The sequence below is a fragment of the Rhinoderma darwinii genome, chromosome 2, assembly GCF_050947455.1.
Source record: "Rhinoderma darwinii isolate aRhiDar2 chromosome 2, aRhiDar2.hap1, whole genome shotgun sequence".
Taxonomy (NCBI): domain Eukaryota; kingdom Metazoa; phylum Chordata; class Amphibia; order Anura; family Rhinodermatidae; genus Rhinoderma; species Rhinoderma darwinii.
In genome coordinates, this window is record NC_134688.1 from 458,290,438 (window position 1) to 458,305,246 (window position 14,809).

General features: G+C 42.7%; 1 protein-coding gene across 5 annotated transcripts in view; it reads left to right on the top strand.

Annotated features, from left to right (window-relative positions):
* GRIK1 (glutamate ionotropic receptor kainate type subunit 1) overlaps nucleotides 1-14,809 on the top strand; it is a 334,933-nt gene that overhangs the window by 204,100 nt on the left and 116,024 nt on the right. For all 5 annotated transcript variants that reach the window (XM_075854555.1, XM_075854552.1, XM_075854554.1 and 2 more), the window contains exon 5: nucleotides 8,129-8,182. In XM_075854555.1, the coding sequence (XP_075710670.1) occupies nucleotides 8,129-8,182 (54 nt within the window). The remainder of the gene's footprint in view (nucleotides 1-8,128; nucleotides 8,183-14,809) is intronic.

The following is a 14,809-nucleotide window of genomic DNA, read 5'->3' on the forward strand; positions in this document are numbered from 1 at the left end:
CGCAGGGGCAAATTCAATTTTCTGTCCTGGCCCTGTATAGAAATATCCTGGCCGAGGCAGAGTAGCTTATTGACATTCCCCCTTGCACCCACCACCCAGGGGCAAGCGCCGCGCTCTTCGATCTGAATTTATTTTTGTTTTTAAATTAATTTTAGGGTCTGAAGTCTGTGATGTGAATTAATTATACATGGCTCCCATACCCCATCAGCACACATTTTGCATGGACAGCGGGTGGGCCTGTGTGCTTTAAAATGCCAGGACTGAAGAAGTCCCCCAGTCCGCCCCTTGTTCAACATATAGGATTTTATATATATATATATATATATATATATATATATATATACACACGAGGATTAGATTTGTCAAGCTTGGCCCCGTTCACTCATTGTCTGTTACTTGATATGAGTCTTACATAAATTTGTTCCTTAAAGGGTATGTCCAAGTTGAGACTCCATTTTACAGTGTACATCTACAATGAATATATTATACATTACTCCGACACAGAGCTTGATCGGGTGATTTTATTTCTAAGATTTGTAGTCTTTACCCAAGGCAATGAACAGTCATCCGATGTGGGGGAAAAAACCTCCGTACTGCTGCATTATAGGAGCTCAGCTAAGCGTTTAGGGGAATGTCTGTCAACAAGATTGTCGACTGTTTCCAGTGACAAACCAGATAAAATGTAAATGCATCTTTAAACTACTCTGTATCTCCTCAATCAATATAGAAAATGTAATCCAATGTATTTACAAACTCTCTGAACTTTTTATACAGATTAAATCTATATTAAAACTGTAAAATTATGAGAAAACTATTCGCTTGAGTGAGACAGTCCTGGTGGGTAGTGGTGGCAGTCCCATCCCATGCACTCATGTGCCAGGCCCTGTAGCTGCTCTGGTTAATAAATAAGGGTCCTGAACAGGAATTGTTATATAAATGGGGACAGATTATGAAATCAACGTCAATAGAGGTGGACACTGCAAAAAAAATTTGCCATTGCCTGGAATTTTTTTCCTTTTTAGATGGAACTGCCCTTAGGGTATGTTCACACGGCAGCGTCCGTAACGGCTGAAATTACGGGGCTGTTTTCAGGAGAAAACAGCACCGTAATTTCAGCCGTAATGGCATGTTGAGGCGCTTCTTGCTGCGTCCATTACGGACGTTAAATGGAGCTGGTTTTCCATGGAGTCCATGGAAAACGGCTCCATTTACGTCTGAAGAAGTGACAGGCACTTCTTTGACGCGGGCGTCTTTTTTACGCCCCGCCTTTTGACAGCGGGGCGTAAAAAAAATGACCGTGTGCACAGAACATCGTAAGACCCATTCTAATGAATGGGCAGATGTTTGCCGACGCTATCGAGCCGCATTTTCGGACGTAAATCGAGGCGTAAAATGCCCGAATTACGTCCGTAAATAGGCCGTGTGAACATACCCTAACAGTAAATTGTTCTCAAACTTTTTATTATTTGATATTTGTCAATTCCAATATTTATTTCCATGCCGGTAAAACATCCGAAAATTGAATAAATTAGACTAGAAGCGAGAGAAACAAAAAAGCTACAAAAATAACCAACTATGTCTAGATGTCGCCCTATTCCCTTAACTGCATTATTTACACTTACCATTCCAGGCATAGAATTAGGTGTAAGATGTATAGCGGAGGACTCCTCCGGCTCACCATTATATGTCCAAGTTCAGGCTGCGCACGGATCCACGTGGCGGCACACGGTACAATCGAAACAAAAAGAAACTTGGTCCAGTGCTGGTTGATTTAAAAGGAACTGATATTCCAACTTTTTTCTAAAAATCCGATGGATGCAGAGTTGGTTGCCTCAGCAATAAGCCCACGCGTTTCAGACAGATCACCTGTCCTTAGTCATGGCACATTTATATAAAGTAGTCATTGTTTCTGAGTTTAGATGTCCGGGGTTTGTGTGTTCTGTATCGTGATCGTGAAGTCCTTTTCTCACCTGGAAGTAGTATCAGATGTTATGCCGCCACACAAAGCACTATTATTAAAAAGTAATTGGTGTCTGCCCACGAGGGGACTCCAAGTTTTATTGCAGTTATGAAATTGTAAGTGATTTTTTTTTCACTACGTCAAAGATTTCATGACCTTTGTGTCCTTCGACTATGAAGGTCCTTAATCCTCCTCGACAGGTGGTGTCTGACAGATCTAGCCATCCTTGTGAAAATTGTTGTAGAACATGAAGTATTGGTAGTAAATGGAAGTGAACAACATAAAATTCACATTATTACATTTAACTAATCAGATGCAAGTTCCCACCATATAGGTACGTGCAACTTTTTAGATTTGGACTAATTCAATACCTTCTTCAGAGTGGACCCCGTTACACGATTATAATCCTAATCAGAATTTGTATGAAAAGGCTTCAATGGGATTGGAATCATGTGGAAAGTACGCTTCCCCACTGACCATGTATATGTTAATGATCATCATATTTTTGGCAGTATTTATTTTCTTTTTTTCCAACTAAGAATAAATTATGAAATAAAGCACCTAGTGGCCAAACTGCATCACTGCAAACTGGTCCAAAAGAAGCGTCTCATTTTACAGCCTACAGACTCCTAGCGTCATAGATCAGGATGACGATAAGAGCCCAGCTCCCTGCAGTGTGCTCAGTCCGGGAAATGCGGCCGACGTACGGACCGTATATCACGGACTGAACACGCTCGTGTGAATCCGGCCTTAACCGTGGAGAGGTGTGGCGGTGATTTTGGAAGAAACCTCTTCCTCAGGTGCATACAAATGCAGGTTTTAAATAGGGCTGATTAAGTAAGGGTATGTGCACTCAAGGGAAAACAGCTCCTGATTTTTAGACATTTTTTTAATCAAAGTCGCGTTTTTAACGGCCGTTTTTGGCGCTGTTTTTCTATAGAGTCTATGAAAAACAGCTCCAAAAACAGCTGAAGAATTGACATGCACTTCTTTTTCGCGGCTGTTTTTTTACGCGGCCGTTTTGAAAAACGGCTGAAACGTTTACGGCCCGAAAAACGGCTGAAAACCCTCCGTGTGAACATACCCTAATGGAGAATGACCCGGTACTGAAATAGGATGGGTCCAAAAGTACAAACGGCGTAATGTGTGTCTATCACCAGACCTAGTTCTTAAAAAGGTTGTCACATATGGACAACCTTTTCTCAGAATTAAGCTACCTCGGCGATCAACTGATTACCACAAGTCCGTCATCTCTAAAAGGACAGTACCATCTTTAGGCCTCATTTACACGAACGTAATATACGCGCGTGCGACGCGCGTGCTTTGCACGCATGTCGTACGCACCTATATTAGTCAATGGGGCAGTTTAGACGATGCGTGAATTGCGCTCAGCGCGTGTGCGCAGAAAAAAACTCACGACATGTTCTATAATCGTGCGTTTTTCGCGCACTCACGCACCCATTGAAGTCAATGGGTGCGTGAAAACCACGCATGCCGCACGGAAGCACTTCCGTGCGAATTGCGTGATTCGCGCAAGAGCTGTCAAACTCCTGAATGTAAACAGAAAAGCACCACGTGCTTTTCTGTTTACAAACATCCAAACGGAGTGTCAAATTCGAGATGAGCGCACCGAACTTCACCGGGTTCGGCCAAACTCGTTTTGACCGAAACCGGTAAAAAATGTTCGGGTACGCGACGTCAGGAGACAGTCACTGTCCACGGTGCTGAAAGCGTTAAACTGGTTCAGCACCATGGACAGTGACTTCCGCTCCGAAAATCCATGAACCTGTAAAAAAAAAAAGACGTTCTGACTTACCGATAACTCCGGTCCGACCTCCCGGGATGACAGTTAAGTCCAAGTGACAGCTGCAGCCAATCACAGGCCAAGCACAGGCTGCAGCCAATCACAGGCTGCAGCGGTCTCATGGACTGCGGCGTCATCCTGGGAGGTGGGGCCGGATGACAAGAGAGGGACGCGTCACCAAGGCAACGGCCGGGAGCCCGGACTGGGGGAAGCAGGAAGTTCTTGGTAAGTATGAAAGTCTTTTTTTATTCACAGGTTGGTGTATATTGTGTTCGGCATTCACTGTCGAGGGTGCTGAAAGAGTTACTGCCGATCAGTTAGCTCTTTCAGCACCTTGGACAGTGACGGGCGTCGACTAGCCTCATCTCTATGATGGCGGCTGCGCGAAAATCACGCAGCCGCGCATCATACACGGATGACACACGGAGCTGCCAAGTGCCTTTTGCGCACGCAAAACGCAGCGTTTTTTGCGCGCGCAAAACGCACACGCTCGTGTAAATCAGGCCTTAAAGTGAATGTCTACCCTTGAATAAAATGTTGTTCTTTTAATCTAAATAGGTTTAAAATTAAGTGCTTGTTAATTTTTCATTATATCTGTATAGCGTTTGGAGCTTTCTTTTTCTGATATAGAGCTCCAAATCCTGTGCTTAGACATAACATTCTGTCTACCTGCAGCCACCACTAGAGGGAGCTTAAGATCTTACTGCATACTGTTGATACAGTAAACTCAATAATAAACCAGTATGCAGTAAGCTCCCTCTAGTGGTGGCTGCAGGTAGCCAGAATATTAATCTTCAGCGTGTATTCATGCCAGGGAGGGGGCACTTAGTTTATATTCCGAGCCAATTAAAGCAATAATCATCGTAAGTAAAGGAGCAGTAGAAAATATTTCTTATTTTTAGCTCCCACGGGTTCATTTTTTTCTTCCACAGATCTCATCTCACAGACCTTCTTTTATCAAATGAGGGATTTATCAGAATGTGTATTCTTCCCTCTCAGTGATTTCAAAGACTATCCCGTCCCTTTATAGAATTATTTTGACAGGCAGTAACGTAGCGTCACCGCGGCTTTAATTAAGTGAACAAAACCCTGGCTTTAATTTCCAAAGCTGAATAGATTTTCATGTTAATTCTCTTATTAAAGGATTGTTTAACTCCGTCTCGTCCAATAGTTTAGATATGAAGAGAATTTTTTGTTTTTTGAGATCTGTTATGGAATGTAATAAAACAGGGAAAAAAATACTGAGAAGTCTAAGGCCCAGTTCACCACGCAGTTATTTGCAGGCAGAACATTTTTTTAAGAGGTTTTTGATGCGCTTTTTGCCGCGATTCTTGCCGCGGTTCTTCCCGCGGTTGTTCAGGTGTTTTTTTAAAAAATTTCTTTCTTCAACAGGCTAAGCAAAACACTGTGAGCATTTTTTTCCCCAAAAAACGCATTAAAAAAAAGCGTCCAAAAACGGCACGGCTGTTCGCCGCGTTTTTTTTCCATCTCCCATTGATTTCATTGGGGGTTTTTGAGGCGGAAAACGCCTCAAACTAGGTCATGTCGCTTTTTAAAAAACACCTCCGCCTCCCATTGAAATCGATGGGAGGCGTTTTTGGACGTTTTTTGGCGCAGTTGCTGCGTAAAAAAAATTCACCAAGAAACTCAGTGTGAACAGGGCCTAAGTGATCAAAAATCAACGTAAGAGAAAAAGAAGACAAGAATCTTACCTATATGCCCCCCATCACTACAACGCCCGTCTCTCTGCTGACCACATAACTAGACGTATGTGATTATTTTCGCTGTGGACCCCTCTTGGACATGATCCTAACATTAAATTGCTTCTCCCTGAAAGCAGCGACTCCAAATCCCATCTAGGAATCGAGATAGGACACTTAGGGCGGGTTCACACATGGCGGATTTTCACTTAAATTCCGCTGCGGACACTCCGCAGCGTTAATCCGCAGCGGAGCCGTTTCTCCATTGACTTTCACTTTAATTTAGCAGTGTTCGTTTACACGATGCGTACAATTCCGCTGCGGAGCATAGGCTGCGGAGCGGAATTTGGTGTCCGCAGCATGCAAGGGATGTTGCGGAGCAGTGGCGGACTGGTTGCGGACTCATGGCGGAATTTCTCCATTGACTTCAATGGAGATTCTAAGTTCCGCAATGAAGTCCGCAGCTGTCATGCACATGTTATGTGTGGTGCGGAGCGTATTGGTTTTTTAACATGACATTTCTTCATTCTGGCTGGACCTATGTATTTCTAGGTCTACAGCCAGACTGAGGAAGTCAATGGGGCTCCCGTAATGACGGGAGCGTTGCTAGGAGACGTCAGTAAATAGTCACTGTCCAGGGTGCTGAAAGAGTTAAGCGATCGGCAGTAACTGTTTCTGCACCCGGGACAGTGACTACCGATCTCAATATACATGTATCTGTAAAAAAACATATAAGTTCATACTTACCGAGAACTCCCTGTTTCTGTCTCCAGTCCGGCCTCCCAGGATGACGTTTCAGTGTAAGTGACGGCTGCAGCCAATCACAGGCCAAGCACAGGCTGCAGCGGTCACATGGACTGGCGCGTCATCCAGGGAGGTCGGGCTGGATGCCGAAGGAGGGACGCGTCATAAAGACAACGGGCGGTAAGTATGAATTTCTTTTACTTTCACTAGGGAAAGTGCTGTCCCTTCTCTCTATCCTGCACTGATAGGGAGAAGGGAAGCACTTTTCCCGCAGTCCGCAGCAGCTAGTCCGCATCAATTTTCTGCACATTTTGTGCAGATCCGCAGCCGTAATCCGCAACCCGGATTAGGTGCGGCATTGATGCGGACAGTTGCGGAGGAATTCCGCCATGTGTGGTCATGCCCTTAGGCCGTTTTCAAATAGCCGTCTAGTGATCTAAGTCGAACCACATGGTATTGGAGTGCCACTTCCGACCCAAAAATTACTTAAATGGCCTGTATTTGAGCACTTTGCACAGCGCCTGCTTGAGACTGAATCGGCAATGTGAAAAATCAGAAAGCAGAGGGATGGAAAAAGGCCTAAAAAACACAGGTTAGACATACAACTGCTGGCTACACTACATCTAATATCTATAGCTGCCTAAAGAGTGACTTTTTTGTTAGATAGGAATGTTTTAAGACAGTGGTTTACAGCCTACAACTATCAGCATGCCCTGACAGCCGCAATTCTATTGTCTTCAGAGCTGAAATCGCACAGCATTCTTCTTTAGCTTGATGGCTGCTCAGGCCTTTCTATCATGATTTGCATTCTGGGAAATATACAGTATTCTTTACACCAGGCATTGCACAATAATTTCATGTAATAAAAACGAATTGTCCCCCTGTTGTCGAATGCTTCTAATGACAACCAGCAGAATTGTGAATGCAGCTCTGGATTATAACACAGACTGTAACTCAAAGTGCAAAATGAGTAAAGTAATACATTTACAAATAATCAACTTTTTATTTAGATTATGTTGAAGCTGGGCATGCCCTTTAAAATTTTTATGAATCCCTGCATTCTACAGACTGTATGATGATAGTTTTCTCTGCATAGTCTGCCATATGCAGACTACAGATACTTTATAGCTTTTCAATAAGCTCCTAAAGTAACCAAGGGAAATCCCAATACACTGCAAAGATGCTTTGGATTACACCTCCTTTAATATCAATATATAAGGAATTACTATTTAACCATTTAAGCAGCTTTCCCAATAAAGTAGTTAGTGGACACAGTACTTTCCATACCTCCATTTAAATCACTGGAGAGAGGCCATACATACATACATACATACATACATACATACATACATACATACATACATACATACATACATACATACATACATACATACATACACATACATTAATACATACATATATACATACATACATACATACATACATTAATACATACATACATACATACACATACATACATACATACATACACATACATACATACATACACATATCTACAAACATACATACATAAATACATACATACATTCATACATACATACACATACATTAATACATACATACATACATTAATACATACATACATACACATACATTAATACATACATATACATACATACATACATACATACACATATCTACAAACATACATACATACATACATACATTCATACATGCATTACTTGCTCTCCACCGGCGGCCTGGACTAAAGCCGTCCAATTCCCAGGATCACTGAGGGTCTCAGTATCAGATTCTCAATGTATTAGGACATTTCTGCAATATTTGGTAATATTTCATGTTAAGAAGCCACTGACTGGAGGAGATATGTCTAATGTTTCACTGCTTAAAAGCAACTGAACCTGTATCATCTTTCTCAATGACTGTTTTCTTTCTTGGCAGATCCTCTCCATGGGAATGATGACTGAATATTATCATTACTTCTTTACAACAATGGTAAGAAACTCAGCCTAAGATTTGCTAAAACGTCTTCACATATACTATATATATATATATATATATATATATATATATATATATATATGACTTGCAATTGCAGTTAAAAAATGCAATGTATCACATGTACCTACAAGTTCTTTCTATGACCCTCATCTTTTATCCTCAGCCAGTTAGAAAACATTATCACATAGTGTCTTGTATATATTCTCTGTAATCTCTGTTACAGTATGGTTTCAACATTGTAGCAGCTCGTCCCTCTAATGGCCAATGGTATATTTATTACTTTTGTATACATAGTCGTCAGCTGACAGATTCCTGTGACTACTAAACTCCAACCAGTGTACGAATGATTTACGAAATTGCAACTTGAAATATTATATCATGTGACCCAACTGAAATGAAAAGTAACACTGTAATTCTCGATTTTACACTTTTAATTCCCGTATCCTACAGAGATTACATCAGTGCACATTTCAGTTTAAGATAGTCATAGAAATAATCCGAGGCGTTAGATAGCAGGAAGCCACTTAGGGTATGTTCACACGCACTGTCTTCAGACGTAAATCGGGCGTTTTACACCTTGAATTACGCCTGAAAAAAACGTCTCCATTACACCCATTGATATTCATAAACATTATGGGGGGAGTTTATTAAACGCTGAACAGCAAAAAAAAAACAATTGGTTTACGCCTATATTAAGCTATAATATATATAGAAATGTACAACCTTTTTAACTCTTGGGCTGGGTTCACACACCCTATTTACAGACGTAATTCGGGCATTTTAACCTCGAATTACGTCTGAAAATGCGGCTCCAAAGCGCCGGCAAACATCTGCCCATTCATTTGAATGGGCTTTACGATGTTCTGTGCCGACGGTCATTTTTTTTACGCGCCGCTGTCAAAAGACGGCACGTAAAAAAGACGCCCGCGTCAAAGAAGTGCCTGTCACTTCTTGGGATGTAATTGGAGCCGTTTTCCATTGACTCCATAGAAAAACAGCTCCAATTACGTCCGTAATGGACGCTGCGAAAAACGCCTGCACTTGCCTTTACGTCTGAAATTCCAGAGCTGTTTTCTCCTGAAAACAGCTCCGTAATTTCAGGCGTATCAGACGTGTACGTGTGAACATACCCTTACGCTGCGCACAGCACTATTTAAAAAAGTGGGTTGGCCATTGCAAAATCTTGCAGGGTCACCTGATAAATTTACTATGATTTATGCCAGAACCTGGCATAAATTATAACGCAAATCTACGCCTGCCTGCAAGATTTTTCGCTTTGTGGCGCACAAACGGCCTGAAATGAACCTCTTAATAAATTAGGCGCTTTTTACTGCAACTTTCTTTATATTAAGACTGGTGTATGAAATGTATGAATTGATGCCCCTTTAACAAACATTTTCCTGACAATAAAAAATATAAGAACACTGCTCAAATCGAGGGCCATCATGATGATGTCACACAACCAAAACATCCAGACCCTCTGCGGTTCGACCGGACCGAACTTAGATCACCATACGGTTCTATGGTCATCTAAGTTTGGTTCAGTATAACCGCTGGGGGTCCAGGTCCAATAATATAACCGTATTATGGCCGTGTGAAAGAAACTAAGGCCTCGTGCCCAGTTATTTTCTTCAGGGTTCTACCCATTTTTTTAACGGATAGCACACTGACACATTCATTTCTATGGGGCCGTGCACACTTCTGTTGTTTTAACGGAACCGTGTGGCCGTTCCGACAGGTCCTACTCCTGTCCGTTTTTGACGGAATAGTCTCGGTCATTTCATTCATTTGGTCTGTTGAAACAACGGACTGCACACTGAAGCCAATCGTGTATGGTCCGTGTTTCACGGATCCGTCGTTAGCGGCCGTACGACGGCCAACGGAAATGTGCATGAGGTCTAAGGCAGTTATTTTGAAGACTCATGGAGCATACACAGAGCATTTTGTATTGTTTCTTGGCCGTTTTTATCATTTTATGTGAAATTTTGTGGTTCACGGCCATGGAGCTGGTTTGCGGAGGATGAATTGAAGTGAAATGCCAAAACAAAAATCTCCTTGAACAAATTTTTTTTTAAAAGATATAATATGTATACTAACACCTCTGTAACACAAGAAACAAAACGACCAAACGTCACTAAAAAAATGTGTTCATTTTTGTTTGAACAAAAGATACGCAGACTGGAAAACACAAAGGGCACGTTCAGACATGGCAGAATTTTTCCGCTGCAAATGTTGGTGCAGTTTTGGGCCAATTACGCAACGAATCTTGCATATTTGATAGGTAATTCAGACGTTGCAGATATCACAGCAGACTTACCACAGATTTCAGTTTTTGCAATGCAAAGGCTGAAATCCGCAGTGAAATTCCGCTTCTTCTCCGTAACATAATGTGCATGCTGTGGAGGGAAAATTCTGCACCACAGGCTAATTTCCGCACAGTTATTTTTTGCAACGTCTGAACTAACTTTCCTAAAAATGTATAGAAAGAAATGTAAAAAACGTCTGCTGGAGAATTCCACTGCGGACTGTCTGCAGCCGAATTCAGCAGCAAGTCCGCCACGTGTGAATGTGCCCAAAGGGGCAGATGTACTAAGGTGGATGTGCGTACATTATGTCGCAAAATGTGGCGAATTTATGGTGCATAATGTTGCATATAGTTTTAGACAAATTTAGTAAGCAAATGTAGCAAAAAGAACAGAACTTTTTTGCCTTACTGGATAATTTTAAAAAGTGTTTCAATAACGGGTGTGGCTTAGCGTAAAGGGGCGTGGCTTTATATGCAAAAAAGTGCACCAAAATTACACTAAACATCTACCTGATTACCTGGTCGCTGTCTAAATCTTGGACAGTATTAGTAAATCTGCCCCAAAGTCTTCAACCAGTTCACCAAATATAATCCATTACCCAGTATTGCGTCCCATCCACCATCATTCTCTCCCTCGAATCAGAGACTCGAACTGGCGTTGGTACCTATCAATATGCATCACCAGTCTTTCTACTCAACGTAAGTGACAATGCACAATTACTTTACAAGAGTATGGACGTCTAGTATTATCACCTACCGGCCATATCTTTGTTTATTAATATATTTCAGCTGTTTGTTTTAGAAAAACGCGTAGCTAAGGCCTCCCACACATGAGCGTGTTTGGTCCGTTATATACGGTCCGCATGTCGGCCGCATTTCCCGGACCGAACACAGTGCAGGAAGCCGGGCTCTTATCATCATAGTTATTTATGATGCTAGGAGTCAATGCCTGCCCACAGAACTACTGTCCCGTGCTGGAAACATGATTACAGTACGGGACAGTTTTACCGCAGCGAGGCAGGGACTCGTGGCATCGTACATAACTATGATGCTAGTAGCGTTTCTCCCTGCACTGTGTTCAGTCCAGGAAATACTGCCGCCATGCGGACCGTATATCACAGAGCGAAAGCGGTTGTGTGAATTAGGCCTAGGAGCCTGCAGGACTCCCTAATGCAATGTTTCTCCACCAGGGTTCCATAAAACCTTAGGGTTCCCCACAACAACAGAAGGACATGTCACTTTTACAATGGAGATGGCAACCTAATTTAGACCTGTCAAAACAGCCAAGACATCTAATCCAGAATATAGTGCATGGCATGAATTATAGAATGCCCCCCCCCCCTCCCCACCACCACCTACGACCTGGGAATCCAAATGGGAAAGTCCAGTCCTCCTTGTGGGAGTTAACAGTGAAGAAAGAATGGGGAGATTCCTTAGACTTCGCACCCCAGTCTATCCAGTGACAAACCAATTGCAGAATCGTAACAGTATCATAACGCTGAAGTAGTATACCGGCCACTGGACTACGAGTGGTCATATCTATCTTCAACTTGGCCACTTTGTAGATACAGCCCATACACAATACAGAATAAGCCCAAATAGTACCCACTAAGACTACGAATTGTAGGAGGCACGGGGCGGGGGGGGGGGGGCTACCAGGAGGAAGATTAATGATTAACCTAATCGCTAGTTGAGACTTTGAACTATAATAAATGTAGAGGAAGGTGGATTATGGCACAACCAAGTAATAGGAATTGGGCCAAAACCTCAGAATCTGTACTTCAGGGCCAGTGCCACCAGCAGTCAGGGGCCCACGCCCTATATCACTCCGCCGGGATTAAGAACCCAAGTACTGAAATACTTATAATGTACAGGATTTCTATGATGTCCTTCTTTTACCATCTCAGATATAACTATTCATTACCTTTATGACATTTGATTATATTAAGCGTGAAATTTTAGTTTGGGCTCAATCATCAATCATGATTTAATGACTCCAAATTTGTATGACTCACTCTAATGATTGGAATATTTTTTTTTTCTTTTTGCTAGGAATTGTATTAGTCAGTATGGCCACACAGTAAAGAGTAAAGGAGAGGGGCACGAAATAAGCTCCCCTCTGGGATTAAAACAGAGAATCTTAATTAAATTCATTTTCTCATCCCAGAGTTCGGGGAATAACTTTAGCTACTGCACTGTATTAATAGCCTCCCTTCTAAGCGAAAATAAATCTGGATATGTGCTTTAAGAAATGTCAAAACTTAATTGAAGTGAATAGAGCAGAGCTGCAATACCAGACACAACCTGTGCACAGGAAATTATCTAGGGGTATAGTGAGAATTTTGACCCCACAGGTTTTTTGCAGAAATTTTTGGAAGTAGGCCGTGAAAATGAAATCTAAATTTTTTCAAAGAAAATGTAGGTTTAGCTAATTTTTTCTCATTTCCACGAGGACTAAAGGAGAAAAAGCTCCACAACATTTGTAAAGCAATTTCTCCCGAGTAAACCAATACCCCACATGTTGTCATAAACGGCTGTTTGGACACACGGCGGAGCTCAGAAGCTCCATTTGACTTTTGGAACTAGGATGTAGCTGGATATGTGTGTGGACGCAATGTTGCTTTTGGTATAATAAAGGGGTTAATGAAGCATGAAATTACTAATTTCTGGATTTATGGTACTCTTTGAAGCAATCCTTGATACACAGGCCTGGTTTTCGGGGCAGGTTTCACAGTGTTAAATAGTGTCTTTTCTTATTCCCCTTTTGGAACACACTCTGCACCTTTTTTGTGTCCTTCCCTTGTTTGCAATTTGGGGCACTTCATGGGGGAAATGTTGCTCTGGTACAATACGTGGACCATCGCTACAAGAAGATGTGCTTGGGCCCTCCCCTGCCTGGTGCCCAAATAGAAGTGCCTTGATCGCCACCTCTTGAAAGTTAAGGAATGTCCCTGTCCGGCCTGCACATCGGGATAGTATGTAAGCATTATACATTGCCATCTGTACGATGTGCACGGCCAGCTTTTTGTACCATGTCTTTGTTTCCCTTAGGGCACTATAAGGCTTCAGTACTTGATCAGAGAGAACAACCCAGCCCATGTACTTATTGTAGCCCAGGATGCAATTTTGCTTCTGGGTCACTGTGGTGGTACCTCGTTCAGGGGACAGGGGTGCTGCCGCTGCCATCAATTGTGGTCAATATAAGGACATCCCTCTTGTCCTTATATTTGACGAACAGAATGTTCTCGCTGCATAGTTCGCTGCTCTCACCCCTTCTGAGGCTTTGGCTAAGCAGTGTTTTAGGGAGGCTTCTCTCATTTTTACGCACAGTACCGCATGCTACAGTACTTCTGGCAGAAAGGCACCTAAATAGTGGGATGCTGGTATAGAATTTATCCACGTAAAGGTGATAACCCTTGTCCAGCAATGGGTGTATTAAATCCCACACTATTTTCCCACTAACTCCCAGGACAGGGGGGCATTCTTGGGGTTCAATAATAGAGTCCTTCCCTTCGTAAACCCTAAACCTGTGTGTATACACAGATGTACTCTCACACAATTTGTACAATTTAATTCCATACCTTGCCCTCTTTTTGGGCAGGTACAGCTGTCAAACGATGACGCGTAAAATGACTGCATCATCAAAGAAGTGCAGGACACTTCTTTGAAATGTAATTTGAGCCATTTTTCATTGAATTCAATGAAGAACAGCTCAAGATTACGGGCGTCAATGGGAAAAATGCGAGGAGGAGCATTTACGTCTGAAACGACGGAGCTGTTTTCTCCTGAAAACAGTCTGTAATTTCAGACGTAAAAGCCAGTTATCGTGTGCACATACCCTAAGGGCATGGCCCCACCTGGCGCATTTCTTCCGCAACTGTCCGCATCAATGCCGCACAGAATCTGCGTTGCAGATTCTGTTGCGGCTCTGCCAAAAATGTGCAGTAAATTGATGCGGACTAGCTGCTGCGTATTGAGGTGAAAGTGCTTCCCTTCTCCCTATCAGTGCAGGCAGGGCCGCCATCAGGAATTTCAGGGCCCCCTACAGCTAAATTTTCTGGGCCCCCCTACCGTGGCACCGCCTGTTAACGGTACTCCGTCCAGCACTATATCATGGTACCCAGGGCCGCCATCAGGGGGGGTATTATGGGTACTGATGTGAGAGTCCCGGCCAAACCTAATTGAAAGGGGGGCCCGGCAAACTGCCGCGACTTGCCTTTAGTAGAAAAAAAACAGGCCCCTGCAATGGGGCCCGTTTTTTTCACCAAAAGAATGTCATGAGCTGCGGGCCCCCCTTTCAATTAGGTTTGTCCGGG